Raw genomic sequence first — 19,047 nt, forward strand, 5'->3', positions numbered from 1 at the left:
TATAATGTTTGAGCAAATGCTGTCTTTATAACATTTTCAAACAAGCCCTATCTAAAGTAGGCTAATATAGTCACTCTTGTGTTACTGTAGATCAAATATTTCCCATTTTTCCCATGTGTTACTCAACCACGTAAAACAGCTTTGAAAAGTTAAATTCGGTGCTTTTTTACTTTATGATGGATGTGTATAGCCTTTGGTCCAGCCAAGTAATATGGTTAAATCGACTTTATTTATTATCAATATCTACATGCTATAAACCCTTGGTTCTGTTTTGTTGTTTTAAGGCTTATATATCGAGGCCAACCTGTTGAAACTCGTCTATGAAGAGGTTTGAGCACACGTATAAATCTTTTTCACAGTATTTTATATCAGCTGTAGTTTATTTGAGACTTTTTTAGAGAGTTTCTTCATTCATATTTGACTGGCAAGTGATAGTTTAATCTTTGATCTGCTTAATCTTTCCTTTTCCTCTCACAGGGCAAAGACATGTAGACTGCCAACATGCATGTTATCGCCACAATCCTCTAGCCTACTCTCCAGCGAGTACTGAATGCAGAAATCATACTATTTGACAAGTCAGAAGTAAAATAAAAGGTATTCTTTATTGGTGAGATTTACGTGTTTTTTAGGATAATGCTTTCATGAAGGATGCCCTTGTGTTCCCTGCAGGAGACCATTATCTGTTATGTGTAAGGTTTTACATGGTGTCGCTCATAAGATTTAGTAATTATTAAAATTATTGGAGGGATTGTTCTTTTATGCTGGATTTACGGAGGGTGATTTTACCCCAATATCATAAGCCAAAGATAATGCAAAAGTGAAATGCATTGTCAAAACACTTTTATATGCATCCCTATAGGTACAGAAGCCACTCTGAAGAGAGATGCTCCTTCTAGTATCCCTGTATAGTAATCAAAGCCTGTACCAGCACAGAGACATCTTTAGGTCCACAGCTAAGAGACGATTGCTACGTTCCTACGGCATATAACGTCGACTCTGTGCAGAATGCTCCATTGAATTTCCCTCAGGTGAGCTTTTCTAGTTTCTTCATTAAAAGGTTGCTATAAAGTTGTTGTGCTTTATTGCTGGTCACTGAGTTCTAACAGTAAGGTCTGAATACTAATCCTGCAACATTTCAGTTTCTGTTAGCGTGGCATTCCTGCGATCAGAGAGCGGTGGTGAGCAGTTTGAGACAGAGGGGTACGTGCACTAGTTTCTGAACATCTCAGTTTGTTTCATTCTTGAAGCCCCTTCCTTCGGGCTCGGGTCGGGTAGCAGACCTCTAGTATCATTGCATTGTCCATTTGATCCAAATATGTGTATTATTCATTTTTGTGTAATGTTAATGTGTTATTTTTTTCAAAAGCACTAATTCAGTCGTCTCCTGTAGGCTATGTATGTAGACCAACAGTGTATATCTACAGATGTTTTAATCCGCAGTGCAGATCATCTGACATCTTAGAGAAATGTTTATATTTAAATTCACAAAAAAATTAAATAAAACTCTCAGTTAGTACATGTCTGTGGACGGGACGGTTATTAATGAAGTTTCGAGCGTCGGTATTTCGTTAGTTTCGCCGTGTATCAGGAACAACAGGTGCGTATGGAATAAAGAGTCAGAAGGGAGACACTTATTTAGTATTCAACAGAAAGTGGGGATTGAAAGAAAGGTATATGGAAACAGAAGAGAAGATACTGTTATAACCAGGATCCAGGACACTCTAACCTTAATTATTCATTGCATATAATAGGAAAAAGTGAGTCAGATAGCTGCAGTTACTGTGGAATAACAGAAACAGTTGAACATGTGCTCTTACATTGTGAGGCATATAATAGACAAAGAAAGCAGCTTGTTGGAAAACTAAGAGATATGGAAATCAATGACATTTCAGTTATGAATATATTTCAGAATGCACAGAAACATCTAAGGGTTTATGATTTTCTTCTAAAATATCTGAGAGTTGATTAGAAGAATTTAGGTGTTTTTTTTAAGTAGTATATAGTATGTTCGTTCATCGAGGCCTCACACTCCATCCCAGCAGGTGGCGGAAATGCACCTTAAGCTGGTTTGCCAACCGCCATTAAACACAAAAGAAGAAGAAGAGGAACAACAGGTGCGTACACCTGCCTGCTTCCGGTCTACGCGCGCTTCTCCGGCTTCATCGCAGAACTCTCACACGAGCTCGATCAGCACTGCATGATAAGGTTGGGCTAGTGTGTAATCATGTGTTAATATGCATGGTTCGTTGCTCAAATTGCATTAGTAATTCATGCGGGTAATTTACTAGAGGCGATGCAGCGGTGTGAAAACACCTAAAACGAAACCGAAACTACACACACTGGGGCGAAAATGGAAAATAACTTTGTAATTAGTCTTCGTTTGGAATAACTAAAGTACATAAAACTCAAAGTTGACAGTTTTTTACTTTTCTCAAGTGTGGTAATGCCATAATCTCACATCAAGATAATGCGCATGATTCTGGATGCCACGAGTTTAAGCAGTAAACGATATATCCTAAACAAATAACGTGTTTGCAATAGACTAACTGACTGGGTGTCATGCTTTACATAAGAAACGTCGACGCAGAATATCGTATTCTCTCTATTTCTATCTCTAATCATAGCCCTCTTCTGTGAAAGCGAAACTAACAGCGCAGAGCACGCGGAAAGAGGATGAATGTAGGCCTGTAAACGCCTGATACACGTGAGATAGGCCCTCATTAAAACAAATAAATTAATTAATAAATAAAGACATCGACTTGACTTATTCGTATCCTGCAATACAAGCAACGGTATAAGTGCTGTGACAAGTCTCGTCCGTCTAAAGCAGTACATGTAGCAAGGGTTTTTATAATAAATAAAAAGTAAACAAGTAGATAGTATAGAAAAAGATTAGAGAATGCAGTTGTTAGAGAGTCTTTTTCTTCTTTTTTACGCATTACATATAAGTGTTTTACACATTACTAATATATTACATATTAACACAGTGTTTGCAGAAATCACACACACTGTCACTGCGTTTATGGTGTGTGTGATTAAGGCTACTGTATTGATCTGACAATAAAAAAACCAGAATAAAAAGTTACATGACTATTTCTTTGGAACGGATTCGATGAGTCAGAAAAAAAGTGCAAGAGCTTTCTCTGGGACCATTTCAAAAGAACCATTGTGCCTTATTTACCCCTAAAGGGTGACTGTAAAAAATGATATATGGGGTTATACTCTAATATGAAGAAAGATCATGTGTTTACTTGTGTTTTCTCAGTCGCAGCACCAATGGCATCATCCAGTCTTCCCCGCAGACGCAACAGCATGGAGATACCTCCTGCAATGTAAGAATGATGTAATTAATTCAAAGAATCAGAATATTTGGGTCTTTAACCACAATGTGATTATATTACGAGGCAATATAAAAAATATATATCTCCTGAACTTGTGCATGCACATGTAAAAGCAAGAATCAAGAGTATAGCGAGAAGTGTCTTTAAGTGTTAACTGAAACTCATCTGCTTATCAACTAAATTGTATTGCAAATCAGTCTGAATAAACTCGTCATTTGTCTTTTCTCTAGAGCTGATGTTTTTCGACTCGGAGATGAATTTATGAAACTCTATGAGAGAGATCAACCCCAACTCCAGCAGTGCATAGAGAAACTACAAAATATCATCAAAACATTTGAAACCGATTTCAGAGGCTCTACTGAAGGATCTAGAGCTGCAGGAGTGGCGGGGATCATTGGAGGGGCTTCTCTGCTAACAGGAATAGGGTTAGGAGTAGGAATAGCTTTAGCTCCATTTACTCTGGGAGCTTCTGCTGTTGCTGCTGGTGTTGGTGTTGGTGCTGCAGGAGCAGCGACTCTCACAGGCGCTGGAATTACAAGTAAGATCTGCAGCTCTAACAAAAAGAAGCAGATGAAAGCATTAAGAAAAGGCATTGAAGATAAACTGAAGGAATTTCGGTTTAAAATCAAGCCTATGGCTGAAAAGATGAAAGACATTCATGAGCGTACTGAGAAAATATTGAGAGACTTTAAAAAACTAGAGCAAGGTGCAAATGACTTGAGTAAATATTTTGACAGCAGTAACATACAGCCAGAAAACCTTGCTGGACTGACAGTGCAGATGAATGAAAGTATGCGTTTGCTTGCATCAATAGCAGAGATTTATGGTGGGTTCAGCCTTGTGCTTGACATGATCTCAGTTAGTGAAAATAGCAGCGCGGTCGCTGACATGGACAAACTAGCAGAAAAACCCATAGCTGAAGAAGTAGATGAAAGTAAGATCACGTCAAAAGCTGGGAAATTCATTGTTGATATCAGGAAATTAATGAATCAGTTACAGGATATCATTGATGGACTTGAGACAACAAAACACAAACTGTCAGAATTTTAGGATAAAACCTGACCAAACAATGAACAACTGAGACACAAGCTGTTAGTTGACCCTGACAGAGAGCAGATCGACTCCACCAACATCTCATTATACTGAATGATCTGAACAATCCCGCTGGTCTACAGTATATCATGCTAACAGCAAAAGTTGAAAACGTAACCGTATATAATTTAGCAGGATTTTTGCTGAAGATAACTGATATTTGTGACATACAGAAATCCAAATATACATTTTCATTGCTTTGCTCTCCAGAATTAAATGAATTATTAGTTATTTTTTATACATGTACAATATTTTTACAAAATGTATGTATTCCAAATATAACATCTTTTAAAATGCACAAACACAAATGCATTTAATTACACCATATTAAGTAAAAAAGGGCTTTTTCAACTTTTCCTTGGCTTTTTAATATTTTGTACAGTTTTGTTGCCAGGCTAGAATCTTTGTAAAACGACTAAAGAAGGTAAGCTAACATTAAATGTAAGCATATTAATGCGTTTCTATTATATGAGTTAGTAGACTGCATGTCATGTGACAGATAACATACATTTGACTTTTACATAATAACCAGTATAATTGTGTTTGAATTGTTTATGTGTTGCTTTTAATACACTGTGTACAATAGGACAAGATGTAAAAAAATAAATAAAACATGTCGCTGTAAAATTGTAAACACAACCATCAACCATTAAAACATATTACTACAAGGTTTGATACTTTTAATAAACCATGAATACTTTGAATATATAACAAATGGAAAGTCTTCTTCTAATAGCACTGCAATTTTATTACATAAATGTGTTATATGAATAAATGGTCAAATGCAAACAGAGGTTAAAGGTGCCGAGTATTCATTAGCAGAATATTTTACAGTGAACCTGCTTTTACAGTCATTACATCTGAAAACTGTAAAACATGGTAACTTATATTCAGAGTTCAGAAGTGTCCTACACGACTGCCTGTGCAGCTTGTCCTCGTCTGTGTGCTCTTTTATAACTCATTCTGTCAATCTCCAAATAAGAGACATATCGTTTGATCACAAAACTATAAACAGAAGCAGAAGAAAAAGTCAAGAGTTTACAGTGAAAATTATACTGCCTTTAAAATTCATCTGAATCCTTTTATTAGTCACTTTGACCTACTACTGCAAGACTTGTCCATCTCCTCAAAGGACAAAAGATGCATCCTTTTAAAGTTAGAAATGTATAACATTCTATTTCGAGATATAGTAAGGCATATAAACATTGTATTGCACTGTGTTGCATCTGTAATTTATTAATGGCGTGTAAATTAGTCATCTATTAATGATAATGTTTATCAGAAACTGGATCAGGTGAAAAGGTTAAGGAGACATTGAAGTCAGCATGAAACGGAAGTCACCATAGTCTTTTTTCTTCCCTACTGTGACGTATATCCGAGTGGAACAGGTTCTGGAATGTGGGGCGGGATTTCAACCTTCACCGGGAGTTTGATTGACAGGCGATCTGACCAATCATAATGCCCAATCCGCCGTGTCCGACAAACAACCCAAACAGGAGAGATAAGCTGTGTCTGAAATCGCTCACTCGTTCACTAATCCCTACAGTGTGTGACAATTGAGTGCACTACATAGGGGATAGGGAGCGGTCTCAGACACAGCTTTAGATTAACGTCAGTGGACTATAATGTTTCGTTGTCTTTCCACGGTTGAGTCAACATAACTCAAATGTTCATTCATGTTAATTTCATGCTATAACTAGTAGTAAAGAGGAAGAGATGATCGGTTCACACTTGAACTGAGGCGATATATATATATTTTTTGTGCTTCTGCTTTAATATCCGTGTTATTTATTGGTGTCTTTGACGGTTGTGTGTTAGCCTACTATAGGCTATTTTTCTTTAAATATCACCTTTCAAATCCTTGTTTCATGTAGATTTGTTACAGCAAGATTCTCAGAAAACAGACAAAATAAAGTACCTGAATTGCTTTTCACTATTTGTTTTACTGTACAAGAGTGACAGTATCTCTTGAATGCATTTTTATATAATGAGGTTTAATGTCTGCTCTGAAAGTGAACGCCAATAACAAAATAATTTCACAACTGAGAAAAAAAATCATTTGTTTATGATAAATAATATGCTTTTTTTCACTCCAGAGGGCAATTTCTAGTAAGTATAAAACACGATGCTCAGTTTTATAGGGGACGTCTCATACTAAATGCACACTTCATATGAAACCATTTTACTGCAGTTTTCGAGATCCGAGACATTATTACACTTTAGAGGGCTAGAAAGACCCCATTTCTAATAAGCAGAAGAAATGAATGGTCATTCTGACGTGATTGCATTTTACTAATTAAAATTAATATGATTTAAGAACATTTTTTGGGGATTATAATGAATTCCCTGAAAGGAAACCCAAGAAAAAAACAATGTTTGCCGTTTTAAAAGAGATGTATTACTGTCATTTTATTACTTCAGGTGATAAAAATAGCAGATAACACTTGAGATTTCAAAAATGACAAGAAAACAAATTCACAATCCCTGCACATAAAGATATAAGCAACTGATGATCAAAAGTAAAAAAAAACGAATCCATAAAAGTCATGTGTTCTCTCGCTCGCTCTCACAAATACAGCAGAAACAGGTGGATTCAGGGACTGGATGCCGGAGCTGAACTTATACATGTGTGTTCACTTAAACATTCAGATTCACAGGACGATGAAGGCCTGATGCTGATGAATATATATATTGCTTCGATGAAGTCGGGCTGTTTTTACAGCATTGATTGGCATTCAGATTCTCCATGCAGAGCGAATGTGGAACGAGCAGGAGCACAAGCACACAACAATCACACTTTACCAGCATTTACTCGCTCTTGATACCGCTTCCGTTCCTCCATCAAGCTCAAAACCTGATCATGTTTCCACACACTGGGAAATAAATGAGTCATTTATACTGGCAGCCTCCAAAACGGACAAAAACACACTGAAAGACGTCAGAAAACAGTCCATTTGTCTCTGATCTATATAGTATTTTTATCTCTTTGGAGTGGACAGTACCAGATCAATCATGGAATGTGTGGAAACTTGTTTCCAACAAAATAATAAAATAAAGGTAATTGAGACTTTTAATCTTACAATTCTGAGAAAAAAAGATCTGCAAGGTGTAAACTTGGAATTGCCCAAAAGTCTCTGAGTTCACATTGCAATTCTGTCAGAGAAAGTGGCTTCTTTTTTCTTTTTCTTTTTTATGACTTTGCATCTTGCAGTTCTGGTTTTTTGTTACCAACACGAAATAAAACATTTTTAAAAAGGTGCAAACGACTTTTTATCTCAGAATTCTTAGCTTTTATCTCCCAATCTGGACCTTTCTGCAACGGAATTCTGAGTTATAAACACAATTCTGAAAAAAGAAAGAATTGCGAGATATGAACTCAGAATTCTGAACTTTTTTTCCTTACAATTCTGAGTTTACATCGCGCAATTTTTGGCCTTTTATCTCACAATTCAGACTTGTTTCGTCATTGTTCTGAGTTTACATCTGCCAGTTCTGACTTTTCTTCTCAGAATTGTGCAACTGCGCCAGAATTGTGAGACATAAACTCAGAATTGAGGAAAAAGTTCAAATTATGACATTAAAAAGTGCATATACCTTATTTCCTGTGGAGGAAACGGGCGTCTGTAGAAACGACAGGAGGGTGAGGAACTGCTGATAAGATGCTCATTTTTAGCTGAAATATTCTTTCACTTGCTGTTCAAGCTTCAACAGAACGACTCTCGACGCTTTCTTCACACACAGACACACAGACACGCACACACACACACACACACACACACCTCTCACACACACACACACGTGCACAAACATCGGCAGAGCTGCTGTTGGTCGAAGCGCAAACTAAACTCAAAGCTCAGAGAGCAGACGAGACGCGGGCGATGATGATCATACACACAAACTAAACATCTTCAGCCGGCCGCGCTTCCCTTTCGAACGCTCTCTGACGCTGCTATCAGGAGTAGATGGTGATGACCTCACTTCCTCCTCCTCGCACCAGCAGGACGCGCTCCAGACCCTCGGTCAGCACCTCCAGGAACTCCATATCTGTGAGGATCCCAGTCAAGGAGTGATCAGAAAACTCACAAACACGGAGGAAACCCAACACTACATCGATACGCACTAAAACAGTTACATTAAATACAAGCTGGACCTACAACACATCACATGACATGAGAAAAAAAAGCATTTTAAAACATGCATACATCGTAACAATGCATCATAAAACAATGGCGCTTCATTTTGAACAGGCAATACAGTGTGATGCATTCAGCCCTATATTGAGCAAGCGCTGCTCAGACGTCCCAGGATACAGTTCTCGTCTCCTTCCGTGTTCTTGGGCGGCCCGGGCATGTTGAGCAGCACCAGCCGGGCATCATGGGATTTGTTGACGATCACCTCGTTGAGTTTAACAGCGGTGTGCATCCGCCGCACGTTGGACTGATCTCTGTAACAGACACACGTCAGACGCAAGGAACATAAAGCACAGACCTCCAGCCACATCAACAACTCATCAATAAACAGATTATATTTTAATACATTATAAATGCATGTTTAAACACTATATTATATTGTAATATTATTTATAATTATAATATAGTAAAATATAATTATATTTATAACAATAAGAAGCATAAGCATGCTAATATTAAATAGTTTTATAAATATAAATTCAATAAATATCCATTTTCATCATTAAATATAAAAATCTTATGTACTATATTATAAGAATTAAAATATTTATTACTACAACTGTAAATAATCTTATCTTAGACATTTATATTATCATAAATAATGTTAATTATAATAACAGGCTTATAAATTATATTATTATTTACAGTCATTATGTAATAAAATATAATATTTGTTATAAAAATTATAATATAATAATTATATAATAATTATAAATATGTGAAAATAAAATATTACAATTAAAATTGTAAACAGGTATATTTATTTGTTTATTAAATATAAATATTTACTATTATGCTATTATTATAATTATATAATAATAAAGAACATTTCTTTCTGCAATTGTCAATAATACTATAGACATTTTATGAACACTATTAATTCTACTAATATACTTTTTATTATAATTATAATTAATATTATACATAATATAAAAATGATTTTAAAATAAAAATATAATTTATAATTTAATTATTTTATTCACGATTAAAATGATAAATATATTTATTGACGTACTGCTTTTTAACATGTTTTATTCTAATCTTTTGGCATTTTAAAGCACTAGAAATAGTTTATTGCACGTTTTAATACTTTAATAGTTTATTGCATGCCATTTTTGTAACCAGAGCTCCTTCCTGCAGTTTAGGAGTGATGCATAAAAGGTTTAAAGACTGAAGCAAGCGGACTCGTGGAGCCACACAGTGAGCAGAGAGAGCAGGAGACTCACGGCCGGATGTTGAGCATGTCTCTGAAGCCCTCCGGAGTGCTGCAGCACGAGGCTGTGTGTGTTTGTGTGTTGCTCCGCAGCTGCAGGGCCTTGTCTTTGGTCCAGGTCATGTGGACTCGCCGGTACTCTGCGCTGCGGTCTCCTGCGCCGGGAGCGTCCGTGTCGTCGTCCTCGTCCGAGCCGATGCTGGTCAGACGCAGCATTGAGTTCCTGTCTTTGACCAGCTGCGCCTGCAGACGTGCCGAACAGACAGACTAAACACACTCAGAGCTACAAACACAACAGCTGCTTACATCAGAGACCAATGAGATCTCACTGAGAATACTCATCTTTATTTCATTAGTTTTCATTCAAATGTTTTCTGGTATTAAAGTATTTTTTATTTAATTTTTTTAAATAATTTTTTATTTTTATATTTTCAGTTTAAAATATAATTTTGTCATTTGTAATATATTTAATTCATTTTTTATTGTAGAATTTAACATTTAGTTGTAGTTTTTATTTATTTTTTTAAATAAAGTGTAACACATTTTTGGAATTTTTTAGTACCAAAATTAACAATATTCATCAACAGCTGAATTCTTCAGTTTCTACATCTAACTGTATACCCTGGACTGCCACACTGAACCCATCATTCTCCACCTTATCGACTTTTCAGCCTCCATTAGTCGAAGACATCATGAGATTAACTTCTACGTCCAAGAACACCTCCTGTACGCTTGATCCCATCCCTACTGTTCTGGTTAAAACCTGTCTGCCCTCTATTGCACCTTTTATAATGTCTATAATCAACTCTTCCATACTTACTGCCACCGTTCCTACATCTCTCAAAACGGCTTCTGTTACCCCAGTTCTTAAAGGGGTCATATGATGCGATTTCATTTTTTCCTTTCTCTTTGGAGTGTTACAAGCTCTTGGTGCATAAAGAAGATCTGTAAAGTTGCAAAGACTAAAGTCTCAAATCCAAAGAGATATTCTTTATAAAAGTTAAGAGTCAGCCACACCTACCTAAACACCAAATACACAAAATACTGTTCGTTTTAGCAGCATCATATGACCCCTTTAAGAAACCTGGGTTGGCTGCTAATGACCCAAATAATTACCGTCCCATTTCCAACCTCCCATTCATTACTAAACTCTTAGTACGGACTATAGCAACTCAACTTCAAGTTCACCTTCATAACAACAGAATCATAGCACTGAAACAACTCTGGTAAAAATTACAAATGATCTTCTACTTGCAGCTGACAATGGCCTTTTATCCATTCTGATCCGCAGCTTTTGACACTATTTCCCACTCAATCCTGTTGGAAGGTTTGGCTGAAATTGGGATCATTAATAATGCTCTAGCCTGGTTCAGGTCGTATCTACGGGCCACACTCTCCAAAGTTCATCCTGTCACCATACCAGTTGATGGTTCTTCGATACCTCCGCAACATCTCCAGACTTCGTCCATCCCTCTCCCAGTACAATACACAGGTTCTTGTCCATGCTCTGGTCACTTCCCGTATAGACTATTGCAATCGAATATTTCTGCATTGTCTCCAATCAATCCAGAACTCTGCAGCTAGGATCATTACCCGCACCAGCTCAACGGACCACATTACACCTCTCCTCATCCAGCTGCACTGGCTACCTGTTTCCCACCAGATCAGTTATAAAACTATTTTGTTAACTTTCAAAGCGCTTCATAACCTAGCCCCCACATATCTCTCTGACTTGCTGCGGCCCTATACTCCTCCCCGAACACTTCGTTCCTCAAAAACTGCAATGTTAACAGTACCTACATTTAGACTTAGTACTATAGGAGCTAGATCCTTCAGCTGCTCCGCCCCGCGTCTCTGGAACTCTCTTACTCCACACATTCGTCAGTTGGACTCTTTGTGCTGATTCAAATCACAATTAAAAACATACCTGTTCAGATTAGCATACTCTGTATAATTTTATTTTATTTTTTATTATTGTTTCTATTAGTTTAACACCTTGTTATTAGTTGATTGTATTATTGATAACTTGTTTGGACTTGTTTTAATCTGTTTTGTAAGGTGTCCTTGGGTGAAAGGCGCCATCAAATAAAATTTATTATTATTTTTTATTTTAAATCAAAAGGTTGATTGTTTAATTAAAATGTCATAGCTGGATATTCCGGTATTATAGTATATATTATTATTTTAAATTAACTCTTATTATATAACTCTTATATTTTCATTTTAGTAATTTTGTTATGTGCTTTTATCATTTGTCTTTGTTTATAATATTTCTTTTTAATATCTATTTAGTTGTAGTTTTTTTTATTTCAGTTTTAGTAATTTTAGTACTTCAACTTTTATGTCTAATTTAAGTACAGTTTCACATGTAATTAATTAATATATAAATATATTAAATTTTTATTATAATATTTTGTTTTCATTTTAATTTGAGTTACAGTTTTAGTAATTTCTATTCGTTTTGTTACGTTTTACGAATTTGATTTCAGTTTTATTTTATAGTTTTTATATAACTTGATAGTTTTAGTCATTTTAATACTTTAACGAAAATTAAAAGAAAATGAGAAATGTTGCTTTGGCATCTAGCAGAAATGAAATATGTTTTTTTAAATGTTTTATTTCAGTTAAAGTTTCATTGATTTTATTTCAATTATCAAAACTTTTTTTTAATAGTTTTGCCTTCGGTTAGCTACAATAACCCTGCCACGAAGTTTTTCGTCTTGTTTGTAGTTCCTGAGGATTTGTACAGACAGTAACACACACATGCAGACACGGATACTCACTAAACACAAACACAAACTCTCTAAAGTGTCTCTCTAAAGCACAGAAAGCCAGAGACGGACGCTCAAATGCTACAGAAGCGCTGTCTACGTCTGAAGTGCACTAGGTTTGAGTGAAGTGTGCACTTACGTCATCAAAACTCCAGCGCACTCGCTAGAGACAGAAGAAATGAGCGGTGAGCGAGTGTGTGTCGTGTAGAAGCGCTCTCTTTCTCTGCACACTCACCTCTTTCTCGCGGTCGGACTTCGAGAGGCGCATCTGCCGCAGCATCTGTGACCTCTGCTCCATCATCAGGGTGCGCTCGTACGTGTACGCGCTGATGTCACTGTCATGCTGAAACACACACACACACACACACACACACACACACACACACACACACATCAACACTAACGATCGAAATCACTGCCCAATCTACGCACCAATAATATCCAGAAAAGACACTATATGCTCAATGCTTGACTTTTAATTATAAACAAGCCCAAAATGCACCGGGACTCTTATTTTGAAATGTTTTCACTACAAAAGCAAATATAAAGTTTAGCCCCGTTTCCATCGCAGGAACTTTCCCCAGGAACTAGGGACTTTGGGCCGGTACTCGGTGTGTTTCCACCGCAGGAACTTTCCCCAGGAACTAGGGACTTTGGGCCGGTACTCGGTGTGTTTCCACCGCAGGAACTTTCCCCAGGAACTAGGGCTGATTGGTTGAGTTCACGCAGCATTGTATTTCAACCACCATTCACATAATTATTTTTTGTTTTTAAATATTACTGTTATTGTATCATGAAATGTAGTTTTAAAAGTATTTCAGGTGAGAATGTAGTTGTTTAAAACTCAAATCTGCGGTTTATGTATAAAAACAACGCCTATTTGAAAATGTGCTTCGCTGATTTCGGAGACGATCAGCTCCACGCGCTCAGCCGGCGCTCAGTGCTCATGTATCCCAATGAGAGCAGTCTCGACTCGGATAGTCCTTCTGACACTTGCCGCTGGCTCTGATGTCTCTTTAGTGGATAAACATAAGATATAATTTGTTTGGGGTAAATCTTAACAGGTAATCTTTGGTCTTTACTCTATTAATCTATTAATATGTTAAAATGAAAATGAAAAGAGGCAATACTGTTTGATATAATATTTCGTTTCATTGTAATGTATGTACGTTCCCTGAACCAAGGTTATTTTCGTAAACGGAAACTAAAACTACGACGAAAATGATTGATGAAAAAACAATTTCAAAAAACTGAAATAAAATAAAAATAACAAAATAATTGAAAAAATAAAACGAAACTAACAACAGTTATTGAAAAACTAACTGAAATAAAATAATAATTATCAAAAATAAATAATCGTTTTCGTAATCATTCTACGCCTTTCTTTGGCCTGAACTCTGGAAGTGATCTGCTAAACTTTAATTAAAACTGAAACTAAACTATATAAAAACTAAATAAAAATGTGTTCACAAAATAAAAACTAAACTAAAACTAACAACAATATTAATGAAACTAATAAAAACTAGACTGAATTGTATAGCAAGTTTGAAAACGATATTAAAATAAAACTAATTTAAAAATTCAAAACTATAATAACCTTGCCCTGAACTACATTTCTGCAGCTATTAATATGTTTAAATGAAAACGAAAAGAGACAGTGGTGTTTGATATATTTCGTCTTATCGTCTTACTGATGTTATCAAGTACGCTGCTGTTTGCAGAATTACCGGACTTGCGTCGTCCCGTCCGCGGGAGTTCACGCTCCTGAGTCGAACTCGCGAAGTCCGAACTACCGAGGATGCAAGTCCGAACTTTGCGTCCTTGGTATTGAAACGCGCGCAGACCTACGTCACCAGACTATTTGCCTACTCTTCTTGATGGAAACGCAGACAGCAGCAGGTCTTTCCTGGGACATATTGTTCCAGGTCATTTCGGTGGAAAAGCAGCTTTTGTGTCACAATTTCTGTTTTTCTGCCCCAAATTTAAGACCCCTTAAATTATATTTAAAGTCAGCAGGAAATAAAAATAGAACAGAAATAAAATTTTAATTGCTAAAAGCCCTATTGTGAACAATTAATCCGTGCATATGCTTAATTTTATTTTATAATTTTTCTTTTCTTTTTTAATCAAAATGTCAAAACTGGGTCTTCCGGTATTATAGTATTTATTAATATTTTAAATTACCTTTAACTTTTAGATTTTCCGTTTTCATTTAGATTTGAGTCATTTTATTACGTGCCGTTGTCATTTTTATTCGTTTTTGTTTATATTTGTTCTATTTAGCTTAAAATTTTTTTTTTTTTTTTCAATTTTAGTAATGTTAGTCCTTTAACTTAAACTTATTTCAGTTAGTTGCCAAGGCAACATTTCTAATGTCCAGTTAAGTTTTTTTTAGTTAATTTGTTTTATCTAATTTAAATTACAATACATTTTTTATTTAATTTTAATTTAAATTACTGAAAACAATACACAATATCTTAAGTTAACGAGAACAAGTGTTGTTTTAGTTTTTATTAATATTCTGAATCAGTTTTTATTTTTATATTTTCTGTTTTCATTTTAATTTTAGCTAAAGTTTTAGTGATTTTGTGTTTTTATCAGTTTTAGTTGATTTTGTTTTTATGTCAGTTTTCATTTTAATTTAATTTTATGATGTACTTTTGCCATTTTTATTAGCCTTTGTTTACATTATTTATTTTTAATATTTCTATTTAGCTTTAATTTATTTATTTTCTTCAGTTTAAGTAACTTTATTCATTTAACTTTAACTTATTTCAGTTCATTGCCAAGGTAAGATTTCAAATTTTTTTTGTTTTTAGTTTAAGCTTGTCATCCAAGTATTTAATTTAAGATAATTTCTTTATTTTTAGTTTTTTTATTTATATTTTCACTTTTCATGTTAATTTTAGTGAAAGTTTTAGCAACTTTGTTGCATGTTTTTGCCACTTTTATTATACTTTTTTTTAAAATTTTAAATAAATGTCTACATAGCTTTTATTAATTTTTATTTCAGTTTTAGTTATTTTAGTACATCAAGTTAATTTAAAATGAGAAATGTTGCCTTGGCAACTAACTGAAATAAAAAAAATGTATGTTACATATATAACAAAAAAAATTTTCATGACCTCAAATGTAATTAAATGTAAATGTATTTGGAGACTGAGGTTCTTTGGGGTATTTATAGCTGGAGGACAGGATGAACCCGTGAGGAGGCTAATCTGTGAGCGTTAGCAGGATGATAATAGCAGTCATGTGGATGATCAGGATCAGATGAAGGATCATAACAGGATTGGAGAGTGTCTTTGGCGCTCGTGTGAAATAACAGAAGGTTATTTACCATCTCCACGACCTCCACGTAGGCATCGATGCGCAGGTGATAGAGGAACGTGGCCAGATCCTTCTTCATCTGGATGGAGTTGTCTTCCATCTGAGCCACGGTGAAGATCCGCATGGAGCACTTCCGCCACACCTGAGACAGCACACAGCGTTAGCGTTAGCGCTAGCACAGCGGGCGGAGAGACGCGCCTCACACACACCTTGTGCTGGCGCAGCAGGAAGGGCAGCAGCATCAGCATCCCGCCGTCGTGCACGATCCACCACACGTCGATGAAGCCGTCTGCACACGGCTCGCTGTTGCTGGGGAACAGAGAGATGTTCTTGGGCACCAGCAGAGCCAGATGAGCCGTGGTGGTGACGCGGACCGTGTCTGAATCAACAGAGAGACCGCCGTCAGCGCTCAGTCTGATAGAGTCACATTAATGAACATCGTTCATTTACACATCAATCACTCTTTTGAGTCTGAGTGATCCGGGTTATTATCCTTCATTAAAGCCAAAACCGTTATCATTCCATGAAATAAAATATTTCCAATTATTGTTTAGTTTAACTTGAAGTACTAAAATAACTAAAACTGAAACAGAAATGAATACAGAAATTAAAAAAAAAAAAATTTATATATATATTTTATTGTTATTTTTTAAGTAAAATAACATTTCTAAATAATTTAAATTAAAGTTAAATTAGTGTTGACCTGATCATCACTATTTTGTGTGTTAAACACAATCTACTAAATACAGAGAACTTCATTATACAGAAAAATAACAAATTAATAAAATATATCATAATCTGTGACAAAAACACTATTATAAACTAGGTTAGTGGATAATTCAGCAGCAAAAGTTGCTCTAGAAAAGTCATGAGTGCACAATAATTTAATAAAATCTAAACATTTAGTGAATAAGTGTAGGACTAAATCTGGTGAAAATGTCACGCACTGCTCTTTGTATTGTTGTAAAATACATTCATGCAAGACAATATATTTATACGTAATTCACGCACGTTTAAGAGAAGTCAGACTGAAAGCGCACTCTCTGCAGTGATATAACTTGACTACAAAAATAAAATCATAATTTGCATGATAAATATTTAAATAACAATGTGCAAGTCATTATATTCATGCATATTAAGTGATTCTGCATTGGTTTCAATGGTCACAATTTTACTATGTCTACATGAGAAAATTGTGAACATCCATAAAATAATCAATCAAGTAAACGTATTATCTGTCCATGTTTAGTCACTTGAATTACTTTATGGTGTTTTTATGTTAATTTGGGAGTCATATAAATCACCATCCAGTTGTAAGCTGTTTTCTTGTGGAACGACGTGTGTCTGAATAAAGAACGGAAAGCCATTAGTTTCTGTGTGACTCACTGATGAAGGTCTTCCAGCTCTGCGGGTCTTCGCTCTGTCTCCAGGCGTCCGGCCAGCCCATGACCACAGTGTTGTGCCGCATGCCGCCCAAACCGCTGGACTGGATCATGTGACTGATGCCCTCGCGCGGCTTCTGCGTCACGATGCACTGGACGAAGCCCTTCACGCGCTCCTTCTCCATCAGATGCTTGAGCGTCTGACACACACACACAGAGAGAGAGACGTTTGGTGATGAAGACACACAGAGAGACGTGTCTCATGATCTGTACTAAATGAGCGATACAGACCTGCTCAGCCGCCAGAGCCTCGCCGTAGGTCTGCAAGAAGTTTCCCGGGATGACGGTTCCCACGATGGTCAAACCCTTCCCCGCTTTGAGCTGAGAGGCGAACGTCAGCAGACGCGGAGATTTGACATGAGCGTCTTCATCCAGCTTCAGTAACACCAGCAGCTGAGGCCTGAATTATAATAACATTTTATATTTATTTCATTTTTTTTTTTTTACTGTTTTGAATTAGTATTAATTGCTATATCACTTTCGGTACTGAAAAAAAAAAAAAGCTATAAAAATTGTAAAAAAAAAAGTGTACATTCTCGTGTGAAAACAAACATGCATAAAGTGTGTGTGTGTGTGAGAGAGAGAGAGAGTGTGTGTGTGTGTAAGAGAGTGTGTGTGAGAGAGAGAGAGAGAGAGAGAGATCCCGATACCAAAAATTCTGAGTATCGGACGATACCGAGATGAAAAAAAAAAAGCTTTAAAAATTGTAGAATTTTTGTACATTCTCATGTGAAAACAAACATGCACAAATTGTACTATTTAAAACATACCAGCCCTCCACTGCATATTTCAGGATTGGACATTAAATGTATATATATATATATATATATGTAAATGAATGTAGGATAAAATATCTGTCAACCACTAATAAACACAAGTAATATTTAACACAAACAAGTAGTTGTGCTATTCCTTACTGAAATAAGCATAAAAAAAGTTGTCAATATTAGTAAATATTGTGTAAAATAAACATTAAATTGCATAATTTATAATACATTGGCCCTCCAATATATATTTTACAAATGGCCTAAGGTTAGGTAAAAATACCTAAGAAGCACAAATAATTGCTCTATGGAATTATTAACAACTCAGTACTGAAAAAAGCATAAGACATTTAGTAAAACTGTGTGAAAAGCATTAAATTGAATAAATTATAACATATTGGCCCTCGATTGTATATTTCAACACTGATTTCAAATTATTTATTTATTTTTTTACATTTTTTGTAAATTGAGTAAAAAATTATGTGAAAATCACAATCATTAAATTCCATAATTTATATTTTTTGTTCATCCTCTAAATAATGCACACAAACAATTGTTGTAATTACATGGAATTATTATTTACACACTTAGTCCTGAAACAAGCATTAAAAATACAGCATACATGTATAGTATCGGGTAACACAGTGCTTTAGTGTGTGTGTGTATCAGGCTCAGCAGGTGTATTATATCTGTGACGGTCACAGATGAGTGTGTGTTTGTACCTCCAGTTCTTGGTGTGCGGTGGACCTTCCTCCAGCCGGAGCAGAGCGAACCGAGCCGCGCTGAGAGACAGACCTCTGATCCCATCACCCCACTCCTTCTCCGCCCTGAACACACACACACACCCGATTAATACATACACACACACACACCCGATTAATACATACACACACACACACACACACAC

At 35.8% G+C, this 19,047-nt stretch overlaps 2 protein-coding genes across 4 annotated transcripts in view; one reads left to right on the forward strand and one right to left on the reverse strand.

The window, feature by feature from the left end:
• The first annotated feature begins 2,108 nt into the window (after positions 1-2,108).
• Positions 2,109-4,661, forward strand: LOC107720498 (uncharacterized). 3 transcript variants are annotated; one of them, XM_016528226.1, is made up of 3 exons: positions 2,109-2,214; positions 3,266-3,332; positions 3,572-4,661. In XM_016528226.1, exons 2-3 carry the CDS (start codon positions 3,277-3,279, stop codon positions 4,389-4,391), a joined length of 876 nt encoding a protein of 291 aa, XP_016383712.1. In that variant the 5' UTR covers positions 2,109-2,214; positions 3,266-3,276; the 3' UTR covers positions 4,392-4,661. The 3 variants fall into 3 exon arrangements, with proteins under 3 accessions (XP_016383712.1, XP_016383710.1, XP_016383711.1); XM_016528224.1 differs by having other exon boundaries at positions 2,109-2,205; XM_016528225.1 differs by having other exon boundaries at positions 2,109-2,205; positions 3,272-3,332.
• Positions 4,662-7,952: 3,291 nt separating this feature from the next.
• The window catches only part of slc12a6 (solute carrier family 12 member 6), a 32,104-nt gene continuing 21,009 nt past the window's right edge, over positions 7,953-19,047 (reverse strand). The window contains exons 15-23 of the mRNA XM_016528199.1: positions 18,863-18,967; positions 17,608-17,776; positions 17,321-17,516; positions 16,144-16,313; positions 15,945-16,076; positions 12,843-12,950; positions 9,850-10,079; positions 8,744-8,877; positions 7,953-8,477 (exon numbers count right to left, since the gene is read on the reverse strand). Of these exons, the coding sequence (XP_016383685.1) occupies positions 8,386-8,477; positions 8,744-8,877; positions 9,850-10,079; positions 12,843-12,950; positions 15,945-16,076; positions 16,144-16,313; positions 17,321-17,516; positions 17,608-17,776; positions 18,863-18,967 (1,336 nt within the window). The 3' untranslated portion in view covers positions 7,953-8,385. The remainder of the gene's footprint in view (positions 8,478-8,743; positions 8,878-9,849; positions 10,080-12,842; positions 12,951-15,944; positions 16,077-16,143; positions 16,314-17,320; positions 17,517-17,607; positions 17,777-18,862; positions 18,968-19,047) is intronic.

The sequence above is a fragment of the Sinocyclocheilus rhinocerous genome, unplaced genomic scaffold, assembly GCF_001515625.1.
Source record: "Sinocyclocheilus rhinocerous isolate Xijiao unplaced genomic scaffold, SAMN03320098_v1.1 scaffold691, whole genome shotgun sequence".
NCBI classification, from domain to species: Eukaryota; Metazoa; Chordata; class Actinopteri; order Cypriniformes; family Cyprinidae; genus Sinocyclocheilus; species Sinocyclocheilus rhinocerous.

Coding starts and splice junctions, on each gene's coding strand:
- LOC107720498 (XM_016528226.1), top strand. CDS start 3,277: ATGGCATCATCCAGTCTTCCCCGCAGACGCAACAGCATGGAGATACCT. Junction 3,333..3,571: donor ATGGAGATACCTCCTGCAAT/GTAAGAATGATG, acceptor TCTTTTCTCTAG/AGCTGATGTTTTTCGACTCG.